Source organism: Salmo trutta, chromosome 5, assembly GCF_901001165.1.
Source record: "Salmo trutta chromosome 5, fSalTru1.1, whole genome shotgun sequence".
Classification (NCBI taxonomy): domain Eukaryota; kingdom Metazoa; phylum Chordata; class Actinopteri; order Salmoniformes; family Salmonidae; genus Salmo; species Salmo trutta.
Window position 1 is genome coordinate 1,118,088 of NC_042961.1, and position 20,916 is coordinate 1,139,003.

A 20,916-nucleotide genomic window follows, 5' to 3' on the forward strand; every position below is an offset into this window, starting at 1 on the left:
AATGGCCTGTGTGTTTGATGGGGTGTGACCACCACGAGGGTTTGGAAGGAGCCAGGATAGGCAGAAGTTAGTAGCTGTCCTGTGTGTGTGTGTGTGTGTGTGTGTGTGTGTGTGGTTATGGTATGTGTTTATGTGTACACCCCTCCCTTGCCCGGTGCAGTAGGTCTGTGTTGTGGCCTGACCTCAGATTATAGGGTCTGTCTGTCTGTCTGTCTGTCTGTCTGTCTGCTGTGTTTCACCCAGCTGTCGTCACAGGGCGGATATGTTACTACCCCCTCATATGAGTTCCTCTCTGTTCATACCAGGTCTACAGTCTGTCATCATCAGAGTGAGACAGACCAGCTAGACAGTCTTATGTCATTATGGATGAGAGTTCCTCTCTGTTCATACCAGGTCTACAGTCTGTCATCATCAGAGTGAGACAGACCAGCTAGACAGTCTTATGTCATTATGGATGAGAGTTCCTCTCTGTTCATACCAGGTCTACAGTCTGTCATCATCAGAGTGAGACAGACCAGCTAGACAGTCTTATGTCATTATGGATGAGAGTTCCTCTCTGTTCATACCAGGTCTATAGTCTGTCATCATCAGAGTGAGACAGACCAGCTAGACAGTCTTATGTCATTATGGATGAGAGTTCCTCTCTGTTCATACCAGGTCTACAGTCTGTCATCATCAGAGTGAGACAGACCAGCTAGACAGTCTTATGTCATTATGGATGAGAGTTCCTCTCTGTTCATACCAGGTCTACAGTCTGTCATCATCAGAGTGAGACAGACCAGCTAGACAGTCTTATGTCATTGTGGATGAGAGTTCCTCTCTGTTCATACCAGGTCTACAGTCTATCATCATCAGAGTGAGACAGACCAGCTAGACAGTCTTATGTCATTATGGATGAGAGTTCCTCTCTGTTCATACCAGGTCTACAGTCTGTCATCATCAGAGTGAGACAGACCAGCTAGACAGTCTTATGTCATTATGGATGAGAGTTACTCTCCATGTTTGTCTTTGGCCAGTTTCAACAAAAATACATACGCCTGTCATATATTTAGAGTAGTCTGGTGGCTGTATGCAGACTGAAGGCAGAGAAGCTGTCTGCTGATGACTCATGCAGCGTGTGTGTGTGTGTGTGTGTGTGTGTGTGTGTGTGTGTGTGTGTGTGTGTGTGTGTGTGTGTGTGTGTGTGTGTGTGTGTGTGTGTGTGTGTGTGTGTGTGTGTGACAGGCAGACCCAATCCAAACTACTAGTGGGATGTATGTCTGTGGATTCTGAGCTCTCCTAGAAAAGCAGACAGTATTGGAGCAGAGCTGCCTGCATAGTCACATTGACCACAAAGCTGGTCGTAACACTGTCTGTCTGTCTGTCTGTCTGTCTGTCTGTCTGTCTGTCTGTCTGTCTGTCTGTCTGTCTGTCTGTCTGTCTGTCTGTGTTTGCCTGTCTGTGTTTGTCTGTCTGTCTGTCTCTGTTTCTGTTTGTCTGTCTCTGTTTCTGTTTGTCTGTCTCTGTTTCTGTTTGTCTGTCTCTGTTTCTGTTTGTCTGTCTCTGTTTGCCTGTCTCTGTCTCTGGTAGTGTGTGAGTGTGTGTGTGTAGGAGCTGGTGAACCAGTTTAGCCACCTGTGTGTGTCCCTTCCAATCCCTGGTTCAGAGATCATTATATGAGACAAACACAGTTCCAGAGGAGGCTGAGGTTGGGAAGTTAATGGTCAAGTGTTAATGAAGTCTCTTTCTCTTTCAATGCAGTCTCTTTCTCTCTCTTTCTTTCAATGAAGTCTCTCTCTCTTTCTCTCAATGAAGTCTCTTTCTATCTCAATGAAGTCTCTCTCTGTCTTTCTCTCAATGAAGTATCTCTCTCTCTTTCTCTCAATGAAGTATCTCTCTCTCTTTCTCTCAATGAAGTCTCTCTCTTTCTCACAATTAAGTATCTCTTTCTCTCAATTAAGTATCTCTCTCTCTTTCTCTCAATGAAGTATCTCTCTTTCTATCAATGAAGTCTCTCTCTCTTCCTCACAATGAAGCATCTCTCTCTCTCTCTCTTTCTCTCAATGAAGTCTCTCTCTTTCTCACAGTGAAGTATCTCTCTCTCTTTCTCTCAATGAAGTATCTCTCTTTCTCCCAATGAAGTCTCTCTCTGTCAGTGAAGTCTGTCTCTCTCTCTCATGCATTTTGTGCGTTATTGAATATTATGGGGATGTTTCTCAGGCAGAATATCTCACTTGAGAAGTCAGTGTCCGTGTTGGAGTGTATCAAACTGTGATGTGTGGGTGAATCCTGACTGACAGACTGATATACTAGTACTATTGAATAGTTGTATTTATAACCCTAGTACCATTGATTAGTTGTATTTAGAACCCTGTACTATTGAATAGTTGTATTTAGAACCCTAGTACTATTGAATAGTTGTATTTAGAACCCTAGTACTATTGAATAGTTGTATTTAGAACCCTAGTGCTATTGATTAGTTGTATTTAGAACCCTAGTGCTATTGATTAGTTGTATTTAGAACCCTAGTACTATTGATTAGTTGTATTTAGAACCCTAGTACTATTGATTAGTTGTACACTGCTCAAAAAAATAAAGGGAACACTTAAACAACACAATGTAACTCCAAGTCAATCACACTTCTGTGAAATCAAACTGTCCACTTAGGAAGCAACACTGATTGACAATACATTTTACATGCTGTTGTGCAAATGGAATAGACAACAGGTGGAAATTATAGGCAATTAGCAAGACACCCCCAATAAAGGACTGGTTCTGCAGGTGGGGACCACAGACCACTTCTCAGTTCCTATGCTTCCTGGCTGATGTTTTGGTCACTTTTGAATGCTGGCGGTGCTTTCACTCTAGTGGTAGCATGAGACGGAGTCTACAACCCACACAAGTGGCTCAGGTAGTGCAGCTCATCCAGGATGGCACATCAATGCGAGCTGTGGCAAGAAGGTTTGCTGTGTCTGTCAGCGTAGTGTCCAGAGCATGGAGGCGCTACCAGGAGACAGGCCAGTACATCAGGAGACGTGGAGGAGGCCGTAGGAGGGCAACAACCCAGCAGCAGCACCGCTACCTCCGCCTTTGTGCAAGGAGGAGCAGGAGGAGCACTGCCAGAGCCCTGCAAAATGACCTCCAGCAGGCCACAAATGAGCATGTGTCTGCTCAAACGGTCAGAAACAGACTCCATGAGGGTGGTATGAGGGCCCGACGTCCACAGGTGGGGGTTGTGCTTAGAGCCCAACACCGTGCAGGACGTTTGGCATTTGCCAGAGAACACCAAGATTGGCAAATTCGCCACTGGCGCCCTGTGCTCTTCACAGATGAAAGCAGGTTCACACTGAGCACGTGACAGAGTCTGGAGACGCCGTGGAGAACGTTCTGCTGCCTGCAACATCCTCCAGCATGACCGGTTTGGCGGTGGGTCAGTCATGGTGTGGGGTGGCATTTCTTTGGGGGGCCGCACAGCCCTCCATGTGCTCGCCAGAGGTAGCCTGACTGCCATTAGGTACCGAGATGAGATCCTCAGACCCCTTGTGAGACCATATGCTGGTGCGGTTGGCCCTGGGTTCCTCCTAATGCAAGACAATGCTAGACCTCATGTGGCTGGAGTGTGTCAGCAGTTCCTGCAAGAGGAAGGCATTGATGCTATGGACTGGCCCGCCTGTTCCCCAGACCTGAATCCAATTGAGCACATCTGGGACATCATGTCTCGCTCCATCCACCAACGCCACGTTGCACCACAGACTGTCCAGGTGTTGGCGGATGCTTTAGTCCAGGTCTGGGAGGACATCCCTCAGGAGACCATCCGCCACCTCATCAGGAGCATGCCCAGGCGTTGTAGGGAGGTCATACAGGCACGTGGAGGCCACACACACTACTGAGCCTCATTTTGACTTGTTTTAAGGACATTACATCAAAGTTGGATCAGCCTGTAGTGTGGTTTTCCACTTTAATTTTGAGTGTGACTCCAAATCCAGTCCTCCATGGGTTGATACATTGGATTTCCATTGATTATTTTTGTGTGATTTTGTTGTCAGCACATTCAACTATGTAAAGAAAAAATATTATTTCATTCATTCAGATCTAGGATTTGTTATTTTAGTGTTCCCTTTATTTTTTTGAGCAGTGTATTTAGAACCCTAGTACTATTGATTAGTTGTATTTAGAACCCTAGTACTATTGGTCAGTTGTATTTAGAACCCTGTACTATTGAATAGTTGTATTTAGAAACCTAGTACCATTGAATAGTTGTATTTAGAACCCTAGTACTATTGATTAGTTGTATTTAGAACCCTAGTACTATTGATTAGTTGTATTTAGAACCCTAGTACTATTGATTAGTTGTATTTAGAACCCTAGTACTATTGATTAGTTGTATTTACAACCCTAGTACTATTGATTAGTTGTATTTAGAACCCTAGTACTATTGATTAGTTGTATTTAGAACCCTAGTACTATTGATTAGTTGTATTTACAACCCTAGTACCATTGATTAGTTGTATTTACAACCCTAGTACTATTGATTAGTTGTATTTAGAACCCTAGTACTATTGATTAGTTGTATTTAGATCTCTAGTACTATTGATTAGTTGCATTTAGAACCCTAGTACTATCGATTAGTTGTATTTAGATCCCTAGTACTATTGATTAGTTGTATTTAGAACCCTAGTACTATTGAATAGTTGTATTTAGAACCCTAGTACTATTGATTAGTTGTATTTGATGGAAGGTGAATTAGATCCCTCAGGCTCAACTTGCCTTAAGAGTCGGCTGCAATGTGAAATACACCTTCCCTCAGTCTATCATCACCAGGGTGAGAATCCAGGAGCATAAAATCGTTAACCTCGAGGAAATGTGATGATGAATAATGCTGACTCATAATGCTGTTGATCGTCCCTCTCCCTCCCTCTCCAGTGACAGCTACATCGTGTGTGTAAAAGCCGTGGTGATGGTGAGGGATGATTCCAGTGGAGGCTGGTTGGCCCAGGACGGGGGGGCTCTGAGCAGGGTGGGAGTCTGCAGGGTCCTGCCCCCCGAGCTGGGGCTGGGGCTCGCCCCCCTGGGTCACTCCCACTTCCTCATCCATGGAGAACGGCTACGGGACAAACAGGTGGGCAGGTCTAAGAGAAAATAAAGACAGAGACTCATGTGAGCATCAGACACACAAACACACACCAAACACACACCAAACACACACCAACACACCAAACACACACCAAACACACACCAAACACACACCAAACAGCTCCATAATGGCAATAAGGGGTCACAAATGTCCAAAATAGGTTTTATTACAAATTATTGCCAACTAGTACGGTACAATATAGTCTAGTCTTCTGTAGTCAACATGCTGTCACTATGACAACTAGTACAGTACAATATAGTCTAGTCTTCTGTAGTCAACATGCTGTCACTATGACAACTAGTACGGTACAATATAGTCTAGTCTTCTGTAGTCAACATGCTGTCACTATGACAACTAGTACAGTACAATATAGTCTAGTCTTCTGTAGTCAACATGCTGTCACTATGACAACTAGTACGGTACAATATAGTCTAGTCTTCTGTAGTCAACATGCTGTCACTATGACAACTAGTACAGTACAATATAGTCTAGTCTTCTGTAGTCAACATGCTGTCACTATGACAACTAGTACGGTACAATATAGTCTAGTCTTCTGTAGTCAACATGCTGTCACTATGACAACTAATACAGTACAATATAGTCTAGTCTTCTCTAGTCAACATGCTGTCACTATGACAACTAATACAGTACAATATAGTCTAGTCTTCTGTAGTCAACATGCTGTCACTATGACAACTAGTACGGTACAATATAGTCTAGTCTTCTGTAGTCAACATGCTGTCACTATGACAACTAGTACAGTACAATATAGTCTAGTCTTCTGTAGTCAACATGCTGTCACTATGACAACTAGTACGGTACAATATAGTCTAGTCTTCTGTAGTCAACATGCTGTCACTATGACAACTAATACAGTACAATATAGTCTAGTCTTCTGTAGTCAACATGCTGTCACTATGACAACTAGTACAGTACAATATAGTCTAGTCTTCTGTAGTCAACATGCTGTCACTATGACAACTAGTACAGTACAATATAGTCTAGTCTTCTCTAGTCAACATGCTGTCACTATGACAACTAGTACGGTACAATATAGTCTAGTCTTCTGTAGTCAACATGCTGTCACTATGACAACTAGTACAGTACAATATAGTCTAGTCTTCTCTAGTCAACATGCTGTCACTATGACAACTAATACAGTACGATATAGTCTAGTCTTCTGTAGTCAACATGCTGTCACTATGACAACAACTAATACAGTACAATATAGTCTAGTCGTCTGTAGTCAACATGCTGTCACTATGACAACTAGTACGGTACAATATAGTCTAGTCTTCTGTAGTCAACATGCTGTCACTATGACAACTAGTACGGTACAATATAGTCTAGTCTTCTGTAGTCAACATGCTGTCACTATGACAACTAGTACGGTACAATATAGTCTAGTCTTCTGTAGTCAACATGCTGTCACTATGACAACTAGTACAGTACAATATAGTCTAGTCTTCTCTAGTCAACATGCTGTCACTATGACAACTAGTACGGTACAATATAGTCTAGTCTTCTGTAGTCAACATGCTGTCACTATGACAACTAGTACGGTACAATATAGTCTAGTCTTCTGTAGTCAACATGCTGTCACTATGACAACTAGTACGGTACAATATAGTCTAGTCTTCTGTAGTCAACATGCTGTCACTATGACAACTAGTACAGTACAATATAGTCTAGTCTTCTGTAGTCAACATGCTGTCACTATGACAACTAGTACGGTACAATATAGTCTAGTCTTCTGTAGTCTACATGCTGTCACTATGACAACTAGTACGGTACAATATAGTCTAGTCTTCTGTAGTCAACATGCTGTCACTATGACAACTAGTACGGTACAATATAGTCTAGTCTTCTGTAGTCATCATGCTGTCACTATGACAACTAGTACAGTACAATATAGTCTAGTCTTCTGTAGTCAACATGCTGTCACTATGACAACTAGTATGGTACGATATAGTGTTAAATTGGACTCATTGTTCTGGTCTCGACTGAAGTTGGTCTACAATACAACACTGCTAACCAATTATCATGATGATTGATTAATAGGTTGATTGATTGATTGATTGATTGATTGATTGATTGATGTGTCTGTTGTGTGATTAAGCAGGTGATCCTGGAGTGTGCTCTGAGGAAGAACCTTGTGTACACCAAGGCCACGCCCACCTTCCACCATTGGATGGTGGAGGACAGGAGGTGTGGCCTGACGTTCCAGAGGCCTGCTGATGCCCGGGCCTTCGACAGGGGCGTACGGAAAGCCATGGAGGACATGACAGAAGGTAGGGGAAACTCTGGAATGGTCTGACATGGGCCTTTTTAAAGGAGTAGCATGCTAGGTGCTACGATGGTAAAATCTGCCGTTGTGCCCTTGAGCAAGGCACTTAACCATAATTGCTCCAGGGGTACTGGGCTCCAGGGGTGCTGGGCTCCAGCGGAGCTGGGCTCCAGGGGTACTGGGCTCCAGGGGTACTGGGCTCCAGGGGTACTGGGCTCCAGGGGTACTGGGCTCTAGGGTTACTCGGCTCCAGGGTTACTGGGCTCCAGGGTTACTGGGCTCTAGGGTTACTGGGCTCCAGGGGTACCGGGCTCCAGGGGTACTGGGCAATGGTGACTCTGGCCGTGACTCCAATCTCTGAGGAGATCTCAGGGGGAGTTGGAACATAGAAACGACATCTCCAATTCACACACGTATATTAATGATTTTTATTTAACCTTTATTTAACCAGGCAAGTCAGTTAAGAACAAAATATTATTTACAATGACAGCCTAGGAACAGTGGGTAAACTGCATTGTTGTAACGGCTGTCTGAGGAAGAAGTGGACCAAAATGCGGCGGAGTTAGGGTTCGTCATATTTAATTAAACGAACACTATGCAATTTACAAAACAACAAAAACTGACAGCCAACACAGTCCTGTCAGGTACAAGCACAATGACAAGAACAATTACCCACAAACCCAAAAGGCAAAGTAGGCAACTTATGTGTGACTCCCAATCAGCCACAACCCTCTACAGCTGTGCCTGATTGGAAGTCACACGGCCAAAATTAATGAAACAATAAAAAACACACAGGCTCTCCTGCCACGTCCTGACCCAACTACACCCTCTACTGGTCAGGACGTGACAGTACCCCCCCCTCAAAGGTGCATACCCCGAAATGCACCTACACAAAACACAGAAAATCCCCAACAAAAATTAACACCTAAACAATAAGGGAGGGAAGGGAGGGTGGCTGCCGTCACCGACGGCACTGTGCTACACCCCCCCTCCCCAACCCACCTATATCAGGAGGTGGCTCCGGTTCTGGCCGTTCCGGGCAGTCGGGCCACTCTGGCAGTTCGGTGCAGTCTGGCCAGTCTGGCAGCTCGGGACAGTCTGGCAGTTCGGGGCAGTCTGGCAGCTCGGGACAGTCTGGGCAGTCTGGCAACTCGGGACAGTCTGGGCAGTCTGGCAACTCGGGACAGTCTGGGCAGTCTGGCAACTCGGGACAGTCTGGGCACTCGGGACAGTCTGGCAACTCGGGACAGTCTGGGCAGTCTGGCAGCTCGGGGCAGTCTGGGCAGTCTGGCAGCTCGGGGCAGTCTGGCAGCTCGGGGCAGTCTGGGCAGTCTGGCAGCTCGGGGCAGTCTGGGCAGTCTGGCAGCTCGGGGCAGTCTGGCAGCTCGGGGCAGTCTGGCAGCTCGGGACAGTCTGGGCAGTCTGGCAGCTCGGGACAGTCTGGGCAGTCTGGCAGCTCGGGACAGTCTGGGCAGTCTGGCAGCTCGGGACAGTCTGGGCAGTCTGGCAGCTCCGGCAGTTCAGCAGCTCCGGCAGTTCAGGGCAGTCCGGCCACTCCGGCAGTTCAGGGCAGTCTGTCCACTCCGGCAGATCAGGGCAGTCTGGCCACTCCGGCAGTTCAGCGCAGTCTGGCCACTCCGGCAGTTCAGCGCAGTCTGGCCACTCCGGCAGTTCAGCGCAGTCTGGCCACTCCGGCAGTTCAGCGCAGTCTGGCCACTCCGGCAGTTCAGCGCAGTCTGGCCACTCCGGCAGTTCAGCGCAGTCTGGCCACTCCGGCGACTGTTGACTGGCGGGCAGCTCCGGCGACTGTTGACTGGCGGGCAGCTTCGACGACTGTTGACTGGCGGGCAGCTCCGACGACTGTTGACTGGCGGGCAGCTCCGACGACTGTTGACTGGCGGGCAGCTCCGACGACTGTTGACTGGCAGGCAGCTCCGACGACTGTGGCCCAGGATTCACCAGGCTGGGGAGACCTGAAGGAGGCCTGGCTCTGGGCGCAGGCCCTAGACTCACCAGTCTGGGAAGACCCGCTGGAGGCCTGGTTTGAGGAGGTGGCACAGGTGAGACCAGGGTGGAGAGACCCACTGGAGGACTGGTCCGTGGAGGAGACACGGGCTTGACCAGGATAGGGAGACCCACTGGAGGACTGGTCCGTGGAGGAGACACGGGCTTGACCAGGATAGGGAGACCCACTGGAGGACTGGTCCGTGGAGGAGACACGGGCTTGACCAGGATAGGGAGACCCACTGGAGGACTGGTCCGTGGAGGAGGCACGGGCTTGACCAGGATGGGAAGACATGCAGGAGGCCTGGTTCTGGGCGTAGGCACAGGACGTGCAGGGCTGGGAAGACATGCAGGAGGCCTGTTTCTGGGCGCAGGCACAGTCTTTACCAGACAACCCGCACGCACCTCAGGACGAGTATGAAGAGCTGCCTCAGGTGATATCATATCCCCGACACGCTCCTTAGGGCGAATGCCGTGCCTTATGCACCACACTAGCAGCTCTCTCATCTCTCTCTCCCTTAATTTCCCCATTAACCCCGTCACAGTCTCTGCCTCATATCCCTCGCTCACCTCCAATGTCATCCCGACTGGCTCTGGTTCCGACCTCAGCTCCACTGACTGTCCCGTGTGCCCCCCCCAAAAAAATTATTGGGGCTGCCTCTCGCGCTCGTTGCGCTCTCTCTCCTCGTAATAGCGCCTCTCCGCTCTCGCCGCTTCAATCTCCCACTGCGGGAGGCGATAATCCCCAGCCTGAGTCCATGGTCCCTCTTCGTCCAGGATTTGTTCCCAAGTCCATTTGTCCATAACGCTGTAGTCCTGCTGCTCCTTCCTCTTCCGCTGCTTGGTCCTGGTTTGGTGGGTAATTCTGTAACGGCTGTCTGAGGAAGAAGTGGACCAAAATGCGGCGGAGTTAGGGTTCGTCATATTTAATTAAACGAACACTATGCAATTTACAAAACAACAAAAACTGACAGCCAACACAGTCCTGTCAGGTACAAGCACAATGACAAGAACAATTACCCACAAACCCAAAAGGCAAAAAGTAGGCAACTTATGTGTGACTCCCAATCAGCCACAACCCTCTACAGCTGTGCCTGATTGGAAGTCACACGGCCAAAATTAATGAAACAATAAAAAACACACAGACTCTCCTGCCACGTCCTGACCCAACTACACCCTCTACTGGTCAGGACGTGGCAATTGTTCGGGGGCAGAAGAACAGATTTTTACCTTGTCAGCTTGGGGATTCGATCTTGCAACCTTTCGGTTACAAGTCCAACTCTCTAACCACTAGGCTACCTGCCGCCCCTAATATACATTTGTACATGTGTGAAATATGACAAATATAATCATGCGTCAAATGATTATTATGAATTAAGGTGTAACAATGCGATTGGAAAGTCCATACCTGAAAATAGTGCACAACCTGAGATAGTTAATTTTGCCACTCTTTGCTCCCCGTAGGCTCCACGACGTCCTCCTCAACACTCCAGAATGAGGCGGAACTGGGCGACGATGACGTGTTCACTGTAAGCACGACCTGTCTCATTTAGATGTTTTAACTGTCAGAGACGACGTGTTCACCGTAAACACGACCTGTCTCATTTAGATGTTTTAACTGTCAGAGACGACGTGTTCACCGTAAACACGACCCGTCTCATTTAGATGTTTTAACTGTCAGAGACGACGTGTTCACCGTAAACACGACCCGTCTCATTTAGATGTTTTAACTGTCAGAGATGCCGTGTTCACCGTAAACACGACCTGTCTCATTTAGATGTTTTAACTGTCAGAGATGCCGTGTTCACCGTAAACACGACCTGTCTCATTTAGATGTTTTAACTGTCAGAGATGACGTGTTCACCGTAAACACGACCCGTCTCATTTAGATGTTTTAACTGTCAGAGATGACGTGTTCACCGTAAACACGACCCGTCTCATTTAGATGTTTTAACTGTCAGAGATGCCGTGTTCACCGTAAACACGACCTGTCTCATTTAGATGTTTTAACTGTCAGAGATGCCGTGTTCACCGTAAACACGACCCGTCTCATTTAGATGTTTTAACTGTCAGAGATGACGTGTTCACCGTAAACACGACCCGTCTCATTTAGATGTTTTAACTGTCAGAGATGCCGTGTTCACCGTAAACACGACCCGTCTCATTTAGATGTTTTAACTGTCAGAGATGACGTGTTCACCGTAAACACGACCCGTCTCATTTAGATGTTTTAACTGTCAGAGATGACGTGTTCACCGTAAACACGACCTGACTCATTTAGATGTTTTAACTGTCAGAGACGACGTGTTCACCGTAAACACGACCCGTCTCATTTAGATGTTTTAACTGTCAGAGATGACGTGTTCACCGTAAACACGACCCGTCTCATTTAGATGTTTTAACTGTCAGAGACGACGTGTTCACCGTAAACACGACCCGTCTCATTTAGATGTTTTAACTGTCAGAGACGACGTGTTCACCGTAAACACGACCCGTCTCATTTAGATGTTTTAACTGTCAGAGATGACGTGTTCACCGTAAACACGACCTGTGTCATTTAGATGTTTTAACTGTCAGAGATGACGTGTTCACCGTAAACACGACCCGTCTCATTTAGACGTTTTAACTGTCAGAGATGACGTGTTCACCGTAAACACGACCTGTGTCACAGGGGTCGTTGAAAGGGGACCAAGGCGCAGCGTGTAAAGTGCTCATATTTCCTTTATTAATAACACTTCAACAAAATAACAAAACGACAGCCAACAGGTCAGTCAGGTACGTAGACACAACGGAAAACAACTACCCACAAACCCCAAAGGAAAACAGGCTGCCTAAGTATGGCTTCCAATCAGAGACAACGAAAGACACCTGCCTCTGATTGGAAACCATACCCGGCCAAAACCTGGGAAACAAAACATAGAAATAGAATACTAGAAAAACCCCACATATAAACAGAAAACCCAAAACCACCCAACACAACCACCTGTCACGCCCTGACCACTCTACTATGGCAAATGACCTCTTACAAGGGTCAGGACGTGACACCCTGACTCATTTAGATGTTTTAACTGTCAGAGATATGGTGATGACCATCATTTCATTACATAAGCCCAGCCCAAAGCCCTTATCTATCATAGGTCACTCATAAAGGCATCCCTGTTACATGTCTACCGCTCACTGCTACCCACTACGCCCGCTATTACGGGTCTGTGGTGTGTGTTTCCTACACCATCCTGTAGCGTGACACTGGGAGCAGGCCGGGTCAAAAGGTCACTTCCTGTTACCACCACCCCCCCCCACCACTCACCACCACCACAATCGAACTAACGTTGGCAGCTGCATCTAAGCTTTGTGACACTGTGATTTAGCAGCAGTCAGAGAGAGAGAAGGGTGGATGGGGGGGTAGAGGAAGTGGCTCATCTTGACTTCAACTGTCTGTTAGAGCTGGATGAATGGTCTGAGTTCACACACACACACCTCTGCACAGGCTGAGGCTCCTGTTGACCACCTCTCCTAAAGTTAGCAGCAGTGGCCCGGTGTGGTGCGAGGTGAGTGGTGGCGTGTCAGACAGGAAATACTGCTCTGGATTTACTACCCTGTGTAGACACACACACACACACACACACACACACACACACACACACACACACACACACACACACACAAAAGAGAAGGGGGGAGGGGGGGACAGGGCTAGGAAGCACATTCTTCCTCAATTATTCCTCATGGGCTAGCCTATACTTAACCCAACTCCCCTCCCCTGCCTCTCGCTGAGCGGACACTATTTTTGTTGAGAGAGAGAGAAGACAGAGGACAGAGAGAGAAAGGTGTATTTTGCTGCCATTCTTCTAGTTTTCAGACATTTAGCTGCTGTCTTCCTCTTTCACCTCCCCTTCCCCCTCTTCTCTCCACAACATCCTCTCTCTCTCTGTGTGTCTCTCTGTGTGTCTCTGTGTGTCCCCTGTGTGTCGTGGGCTGCAGTAGAAACAGAGGAGAGGTGGTCTCTGTGTGTCTCTGTGTGTCGTGGGCTGCAGTAGAAACAGAGGAGAGGTGGTCTGTGTAGTGTCTCTGTGCGTCTCTGTGTGTCGTGGGCTGCAGTAGAAACAGAGGAGAGGTGGTCTGTGTGTCTCTGTGTGTCGTGAGCTGCAGTAGAAACAGAGGAGAGGTGGTCTGTATGTGTCTCTCTGTGTGTGTCTCTGTGTGTCGTGGGCTGCAGTAGAAACAGAGGAGAGGTGGTCTGTGTAGTGTCTCTGTGTGTCTCTGTGTCGTGGGCTGCAGTAGAAACAGAGGAGAGGTGGTCTGTGTGTGTCTCTGTGTGTCTGTGTGTCGTGGGCTGCAGTAGAAACAGAGGAGAGGTGGTCTGTGTGTGTCTCTGTGTGTCGTGGGCTGCAGTAGAAACAGAGGAGAGGTGGTCTGTGTGTGTCTCTGTGTGTCTCTGTGTGTCGTGGGCTGCAGTAGAAACAGAGGAGAGGTGGTCTGTGTGTGTCTCTGTGTGTCTCTGTGTGTCATGGGCTGCAGTAGAAACAGAGGACAGGTGGTCTGTGTAGTGTCTCTGTGTGTCGTGGGCTACAGTAGAAACAGAGGAGAGGTGGTCTGTGTGTGTCTCTGTGTGTCGTGGGCTGCAGTAGAAACAGAGGAGAGGTGGTCTGTGTGTGTCTCTGTGTGTCGTGGGCTGCAGTAGAAACAGAGGAGAGGTGGTCTGTGTAGTGTCTCTGTGTGTCTCTGTGTCGTGGGCTGCAGTAGAAACAGAGGAGAGGTGGTCTGTGTAGTGTCTCTGTGTGTCTCTGTGTGTCGTGGGCTGCAGTAGAAACAGAGGAGAGGTGGTCTGTGTGTCTCTGTGTGTCGTGGGCTGCAGTAGAAACAGAGGAGAGGTGGTCTGTATGTGTCTCTCTGTGTGTGTCTCTGTGTGTCGTGGGCTGCAGTAGAAACAGAGGAGAGGTGGTCTGTGTGTCTCTGTGTGTCGTGGGCTGCAGTAGAAACAGAGGAGAGGTGGTCTGTGTAGTGTCTCTGTGTGTCTCTGTGTCGTGGGCTGCAGTAGAAACAGAGGAGAGGTGGTCTGTGTGTGTCTCTGTGTGTCTCTGTGTGTCGTGGGCTGCAGTAGAAACAGAGGAGAGGTGGTCTGTGTAGTGTCTGTGTGTCTCTGTGTGTCGGGGGCTGCAGTAGAAACAGAGGAGAGGTGGTCTGTGTAGTGTCTCTGTGTAGTGTCTCTGTGTGTCGTGGGCTGCAGTAGAAACAAAGGAGAGGTGGTCTGTGTAGTGTGAATGATCAGCAGTAATGAGACCAGGGTTGTATTCACTAGACACCAAATGGAAGAAAACACACCGAAACGGGGAGGGACTACCTCAACTTGGCCAATAAGAAACGCTTGTTTTTTGTTTTCTGTTGCAAAAAATGTTTTCCTACGATGTGCACTAATGAATATGACCCAGCGCTGGTGGCAGGGGTAGCCAGAACTGATTGACAGACAGGAGTACCCTCAGATCCACCCGCTTGCAGCCCCAGAGAGAGAGGGGAGGAGGGGGGGGGGGGGTACAGGGGGTTTGGGTTGGGGGGTGTTGTTATTTTTGGCCAGACATTCTGAAGGGCTTTGTAACAACCAACCAACATTACAGTCCACTCTGTGGGTAGATCTCAACGCTGGCCATGGAGGGAGGGAGGGAGGGAGGGAGGGAGGGAGGGAGGGAGGGAGGGAGGGAGGGAGGGAGGGAGGGGGGGGGGAGAGGGAGGGAGGGGGGGGCCGGTTGAAAAAGCTAAATAAAGTGGCTCTCACACACACTTCCCCCTGGCCTGCCGGTGTGTGTGCAGCGACAGACAGACAAAAAGATAGGTCAGAGGGAGTGCCTTTGCGTCCTAAATAACACCCTATTTCCTAGGGGTCCTGGTTAAAAGTAGTGCACTATATAGGGAATAGGGTCCTTGTCTAAAGTAGTGCACTATATAGGGAATAGGGTCCTGGTCTAAAGTAGTGCACTATATAGGGAATAGGGCACCATTTGGAACACAGACGGCAAAAATCATGCCCAGCCTGTCAGCTAGTACTCTGCTGCCTGCAATGCCCCCAGAGGCTGTCCCCCTGCCTGCCTGTCCAAAATATCTGTCTGGGCGCTCAGCAATGTGGAGTCACACAGACACACACGATGTGCAGAGTCAGCTGGCTGCTGGTGTGTTTCGTGTCTGGCCAAGATTTGACTTAGACCAAAGCCTGAGAGGAAAGGGGCCAGGATAATGCTACTCATACAGACTGGAAGTAGACCTGGAGAGAGAGAGGGTAGGTGGGAGGGAAGCAGAGAGGGGAGGGGGGAGGGAAGCAGAGAGGGTAGAGGGGAGGGAAGCAGAGAGGGTAGAGGGGAGGGAAGCAGAGAGGGTAGAGGGGAGGGAAGCAGAGAGGGTAGGTGGGAGGGAAGCAGAGAGGGTAGAGGGGAGGGAAGCAGAGAGGGTAGGGTGGGAGGGAAGCAGAGAGGGTAGAGGGGAGGGACGCAGAGAGGGTAGGTGGGAGGGAAGCAGAGAGGGTAGAGGGGAGGGAAGCAGAGAGGGTAGAGGGGAGGGAAGCAGAGAGGGTAGGTGGGAGGGAAGCAGAGAGGGTAGAGGGGAGGGAAGCAGAGAGGGGAGGGAAGCAGAGAGGGTAGAGGGGAGGGAAGCAGAGAGGGTAGAGGGGAGGGAAGCAGAGAGGGTAGAGGGGAGGGAAGCAGAGAGGGGTAGGGGGGAGGGAAGCAGAGAGGGTAGGTGGGAGGGAAGCAGAGAGGGTAGTTGGGAGGGAAGCAGAGAGGGGTAGAGGGGAGGGAAGCAGAGAGGGTAGGTGGGAGGGAAGCAGAGAGGGTAGAGGAGAGGGAAGCAGAGAGGGTAGAAGGGAGGGAAGCAGAGAGGGTAGGTGGGAGGGAAGCAGAGAGGGTAGGTGGGAGGGAAGCAGAGAGGGTAGAGGGGAGGGAAGCAGAGAGGGTAGAGGGGAGGGAAGCAGAGAGGGTAGAGGGGAGGGAAGCAGAGAGGGTAGAGGGGAGATAAGCAGAGAGTGTAGAGGGAAGGGAAGCAGAGAGGGTAGAGGGGAGGGAAGCAGAGAGGGTAGAGGGGAGGGAAGCAGAGAGGGTAGAGGGGAGGGAAGCAGAGAGGGGAGGGAAGCAGAGAGGGTAGAGGGGAGGGAAGCAGAGAGGGTAGAGGGGAGGGAAGCAGAGAGGGTAGGTGGGAGGGAAGCAGGGAGGGTAGTTGGGAGGAAAGCAGAGAGGGTAGTTGGGAGGGAAGCAGAGAGGATAGAGGGGAAGGAAGCAGAGAGGGTAGGTGGGAGGGAAGCAGAGAGGGTAGAGGGGAGGGAAGCAGAGAGGGTAGAGGGGAGGGAAGCAGAGAGGGTAGAGGGGAGGGAAGCAGAGAGGGTAGAGGGGAGGGAAGCAGAGAGGGTAGAGGGGAGGGAAGCAGAGAGGGTAGAGGGGAGGGAAGCAGAGAGGGTAGGTGGGAGGGAAGCAGAGAGGGTAGAGGGGAGGGAAGCAGAGAGGGTAGAGGGGAGGGAAGCAGAGAGGGTAGAGGGGAGGGAAGCAGAGAGGGTAGGTGGGAGGGAAGCAGAGAGGGTAGAGGGGAGGGAAGCAGAGAGGTAGAGGGGAGGGAAGCAGAGAGGGGAGGGAAGCAGAGAGGGGAGGGAAGCAGAGAGGGGAGGGAGGAAGCAGAGAGGGTAGAGGGGAGGGAAGCAGAGAGGGTAGAGGGGAGGGAAGCAGAGAGGGTAGAGGGGAGGGAAGCAGAGAGGGTAGGGGGGAGGGAAGCAGAGAGGGTAGGTGGGAGGGAAGCAGAGAGGGTAGTTGGGAGGGAAGCAGAGAGGGTTAGAGGGGAGGGAAGCAGAGAGGGTAGAGGGGAGGGAAGCAGAGAGAGGGTAGAGGAGAGGGAAGCAGAGAGGGTAGAGGGGAGGGAAGCAGAGAGGGTAGAGGGGGAGGGAAGCAGAGAGGGTAGAGGGAGGGAAGCAGAGAGGGTAGGTGGGAGGGAAGCAGAGAGGGTAGGTGGGAGGGAAGCAGAGAGGGTAGTTGGGAGGGAAGCAGAGAGGGTAGTTGGGAGGGAAGCAGAGAGGGTAGTTGGGAGGGAAGCAGAGAGGTTATAGAGGGGAAGGAAGCAGAGAGGGTAGAGAGGGTAGGTGGGAGGGAAGCAGAGGAGGGTAGAGGGGAGGGAAGCAGAGAGGGTAGAGGGGAGGGAAGCAGAGAGGGTAGAGGGGAGGGAAGCAGAGAGGGTAGTTGGGAGGGAAGCAGAGAGGGTAGTTGGGAGGGAAGCAGAGAGGGTAGTTGAGAGGGAAGCAGAGAGGGTAGAGGGAAGCAGAGAGGGTAGAGGGGAGGGAAGCAGAGAGGGTAGAGGGGAGGGAAGCAGAGAGGGGAGGGAAGCAGAGAGGGTAGGTGGGAGGGAAGCAGAGAGGGTAGAGGGGAGGGAAGCAGAGAGGGGAGGAAGCAGAGAGGGTAGAGGGGAGGGAAGCAGAGAGGGGGAAGCAGAGTTGGGGAGGGTCATTCTATGAAAATGGTGGCTTTTTGAACAGCCAACTTTTACAAATTGCATTTTTTTTTTAAAGTCAAAACTTAGTCAGATAGTTAACCCCTTAACATTATAAATCAACATAAATGACAGCTTAACACATTTTTATATTTTTACTACATTACAAAAAGAAATGCTGGTGCTGCCTTTTGGTCGCTGGTGTTACCTATATTTTAGATAATAATTCAGGCTTTCTAGAATGTCATTTCTGTCTTTATATAATCAAAGACAGAACAGGTTATGATAAAACTAAGAACGTGTTTGGAATAGTAATAATTGACTTTAAAACAGATACAGTTCTATTGTCTAACATTTTTTCCATTTCTACTATTGTTTTGTTGTTTGTAACATTAGAAATAATTGAGGTTGAATCATCAAAATGTAATGATCATATCCTTAAATGTTTTCTAATGAATGTAGCAACAAATACAAAAATCCAATTAAATTGGGCAACTCTGATGTCAGAACACCAATATCCCATACAGTAACACCAGTGATGAAATGTAACACCAGTGACACAATGTGAAACCAATGACAAACATAAGATTATTTCAAACAAATTTTAATCAATTTATTAGTAATATTTTTAATTACAAATCATTTCAGATTTGATAAAATGTGTTGATTTAATATGAAAATTAAAAGGAGGATTATTGGTCAAAGATTAAGACTAAAATGTGTCTTTCATAACACAACAGATTTGTGTCTGTAAAGATGTATATAGAATTGTATTTGATTCCAGTGTAAGATGCAACATAATACAAACATGAAATCCGACTCTGTCACGCCACAAAACTACGTATATATCATATATATATATATATATATATATAGACAGTATATATCAAATTCTCGTGCCATGTGACAAACATTGTCTAGGCCTACTTAAAAAGGATAGTTCATCTGAATTACGAAATGACATATTGGTTTCCTTACCGTGTAAGCAGTTATGGACAAGGTATAACAGCAATCAATGCTTTGGTTTGTGCCACAAATGCAAATATTAGCAGCAGAAACAATGGCCAGGTAAACCAAAGCATGGCTCGCTGTCATACCTTGTCCATAGACTGCATACATGGTAAAGAAACCAATAAGTCATTTTGTAATTTGGTGAATTATCCCTTATATGTACTCTGTATCTCCAGAGTTACTTAGTCTTCCTACAGACACATTGGTCTTAATTGCAGTACTGGGTTCACTGTCTGGAGTGGATGGGGATCAACACTGTGGTTCCTGCTCTCAATCTCTCTGTGTTTTGCCTGTCTGATCCTGTCTGATCCGCCATTACCTTCCACTCCTGCCTTTCTTCTCTTTCTGTGAGATCCTGCACTCCTCCTTTTTCTGACTCTCTAAAATCCTTTCAGTAGTCTGGTGTTTTCTTTAAGGGTGGGCTGCTCCTGTGGTGTGGGTCAGCATGCCTGCGCTGTCTGTAGAGTCTAACCGCTTTTCAGCAGCACCTTATTTCACCCATATCTAATCAAAAGGAAAGCCATATTATGTGATTACAATATTGAAACAGTAAATAAAATACTATTAAGTCTTTTTTTAAATATAATTGTTGACGGTTTTATAAAACATTACGTTGAGAAAAAAGTTTGTGGTGTTATTGATTGTCATTGGCGTTATCGCCATGTCACTGGTGTTACCAGCAAGAACAGTAACACCAGTGGCAAATCTGCAGACAAGATGGCATATCTAAGATGGCGGCCACTGTAGCTCAAACCACACTTCTTAAATTGTAAATAAATCACTTAATCATGCAATTTTATCAATAATTTATATCCAATTTCCTTTCCCCTTACTATAAACTGTATAACACCAGTGACACATCTTAAGTCCTCGCATGAAATGACCAAGTTAATCATCAAATTGTTAACAGATGAAGAGAGAGTGCACGCTCACCATGTGCTTTTCAAAACAGTCCCGTCTCCAATGAACCTTTGACCCAGGAAGAATTTGGCAAAGATGTTAGCATTTTTTCAAAGTGGTGGGTTTTTATAAATTTTAACACCAGTGACATGAAATTGGGGGACAGCTATTACTTGTAAATGATTTGTAATATTTATTTGATATTTTAGTTTTTAAGTAGTCCACCTAAATAACTAATACTTTTCTTTGTATTATGACATTTAAAGAGGGAGAAAAATATATTTTAAACTCAAAATATATCACTAAACCATGACTCCTGACCTGAGGGACAAGCCAATTTCATGGTACTGACCGTGCGCTACAATATATACAAAGATTGTTTGCAGTATAACTGTCTTACATATGTTTTATTAATAGTAAAACACTTAAATTAAAAACCCCAAAATGTTTTGTGTCATTATCTCACACTTTTAAGTGGTTTTTCCTGGTGAATAAGTCCGGGACAGGGAAAGCCTCAATTTTTGTAGAATGACCCGGGGAGCAGAGAGTGTAGAGTGGGGGGGGTGGGGGGGCAGAGAGGGTAGAGTGGGGGGGAGGGGCAGAGAGGTTAGAGTGGGGGGGGGCCAGAGAGGGTAGAGTGGGGGGGGAGGGGCAGAGAGGGTAGAGTGGGGGGGGGGGCAGAGAGGGTTAGAGGTGGGGGGGAGGGGCAGAGAGGGGTAGAGTGGGGGGAAGCGTGGGGGGGGAGCAGAGAGGGTAGAGTGGGGGGGGGGGGCAGAGGAGTAGGTGGGGACAGAGGTGGGGGTAAGAGAGGTAGAGTGGGGGGAAGCAGAGTGTAGAGTGGGGGGGCAGAGAGGGTAGAGTGGGGGGGCAGAGAGGGTATAGTGGGGGAAGCAGAGGGGGGAGCAGAGGGGGGTAAGAGAGGGTAGAGTGGGGGGGGGCAGAGAGGGTAGAGTGGGGGGGGGCAGATAGGGTAGAGGTGGGGGAAGCAGAGGGGGGTAAGAGAGGGTAGAGTGGGGGGGAAGCAGAGAGGGGTAGAGGGGTAGAGTGGGGGGGAAGCAGAGAGGGTGGGGGGAAGAAGGGGGGGAGAGAGGGTAGAGGGGGGGAGGGGCAGAGAGGGTAGAGTGGGGGGGGGGGGGGGAGGGTAGAGTGGGGG

General features: G+C 48.4%; 1 protein-coding gene across 1 annotated transcript in view; it reads left to right on the top strand.

The window, feature by feature from the left end:
* Positions 1-20,916, top strand: part of LOC115193486 (sprouty-related, EVH1 domain-containing protein 2) — a 45,602-nt gene that overhangs the window by 13,049 nt on the left and 11,637 nt on the right. The window contains exons 2-4 of the mRNA XM_029752170.1: positions 4,903-5,098; positions 7,236-7,404; positions 10,869-10,933. Coding sequence (XP_029608030.1) covers positions 4,903-5,098; positions 7,236-7,404; positions 10,869-10,933 — 430 coding nt within the window. The remainder of the gene's footprint in view (positions 1-4,902; positions 5,099-7,235; positions 7,405-10,868; positions 10,934-20,916) is intronic.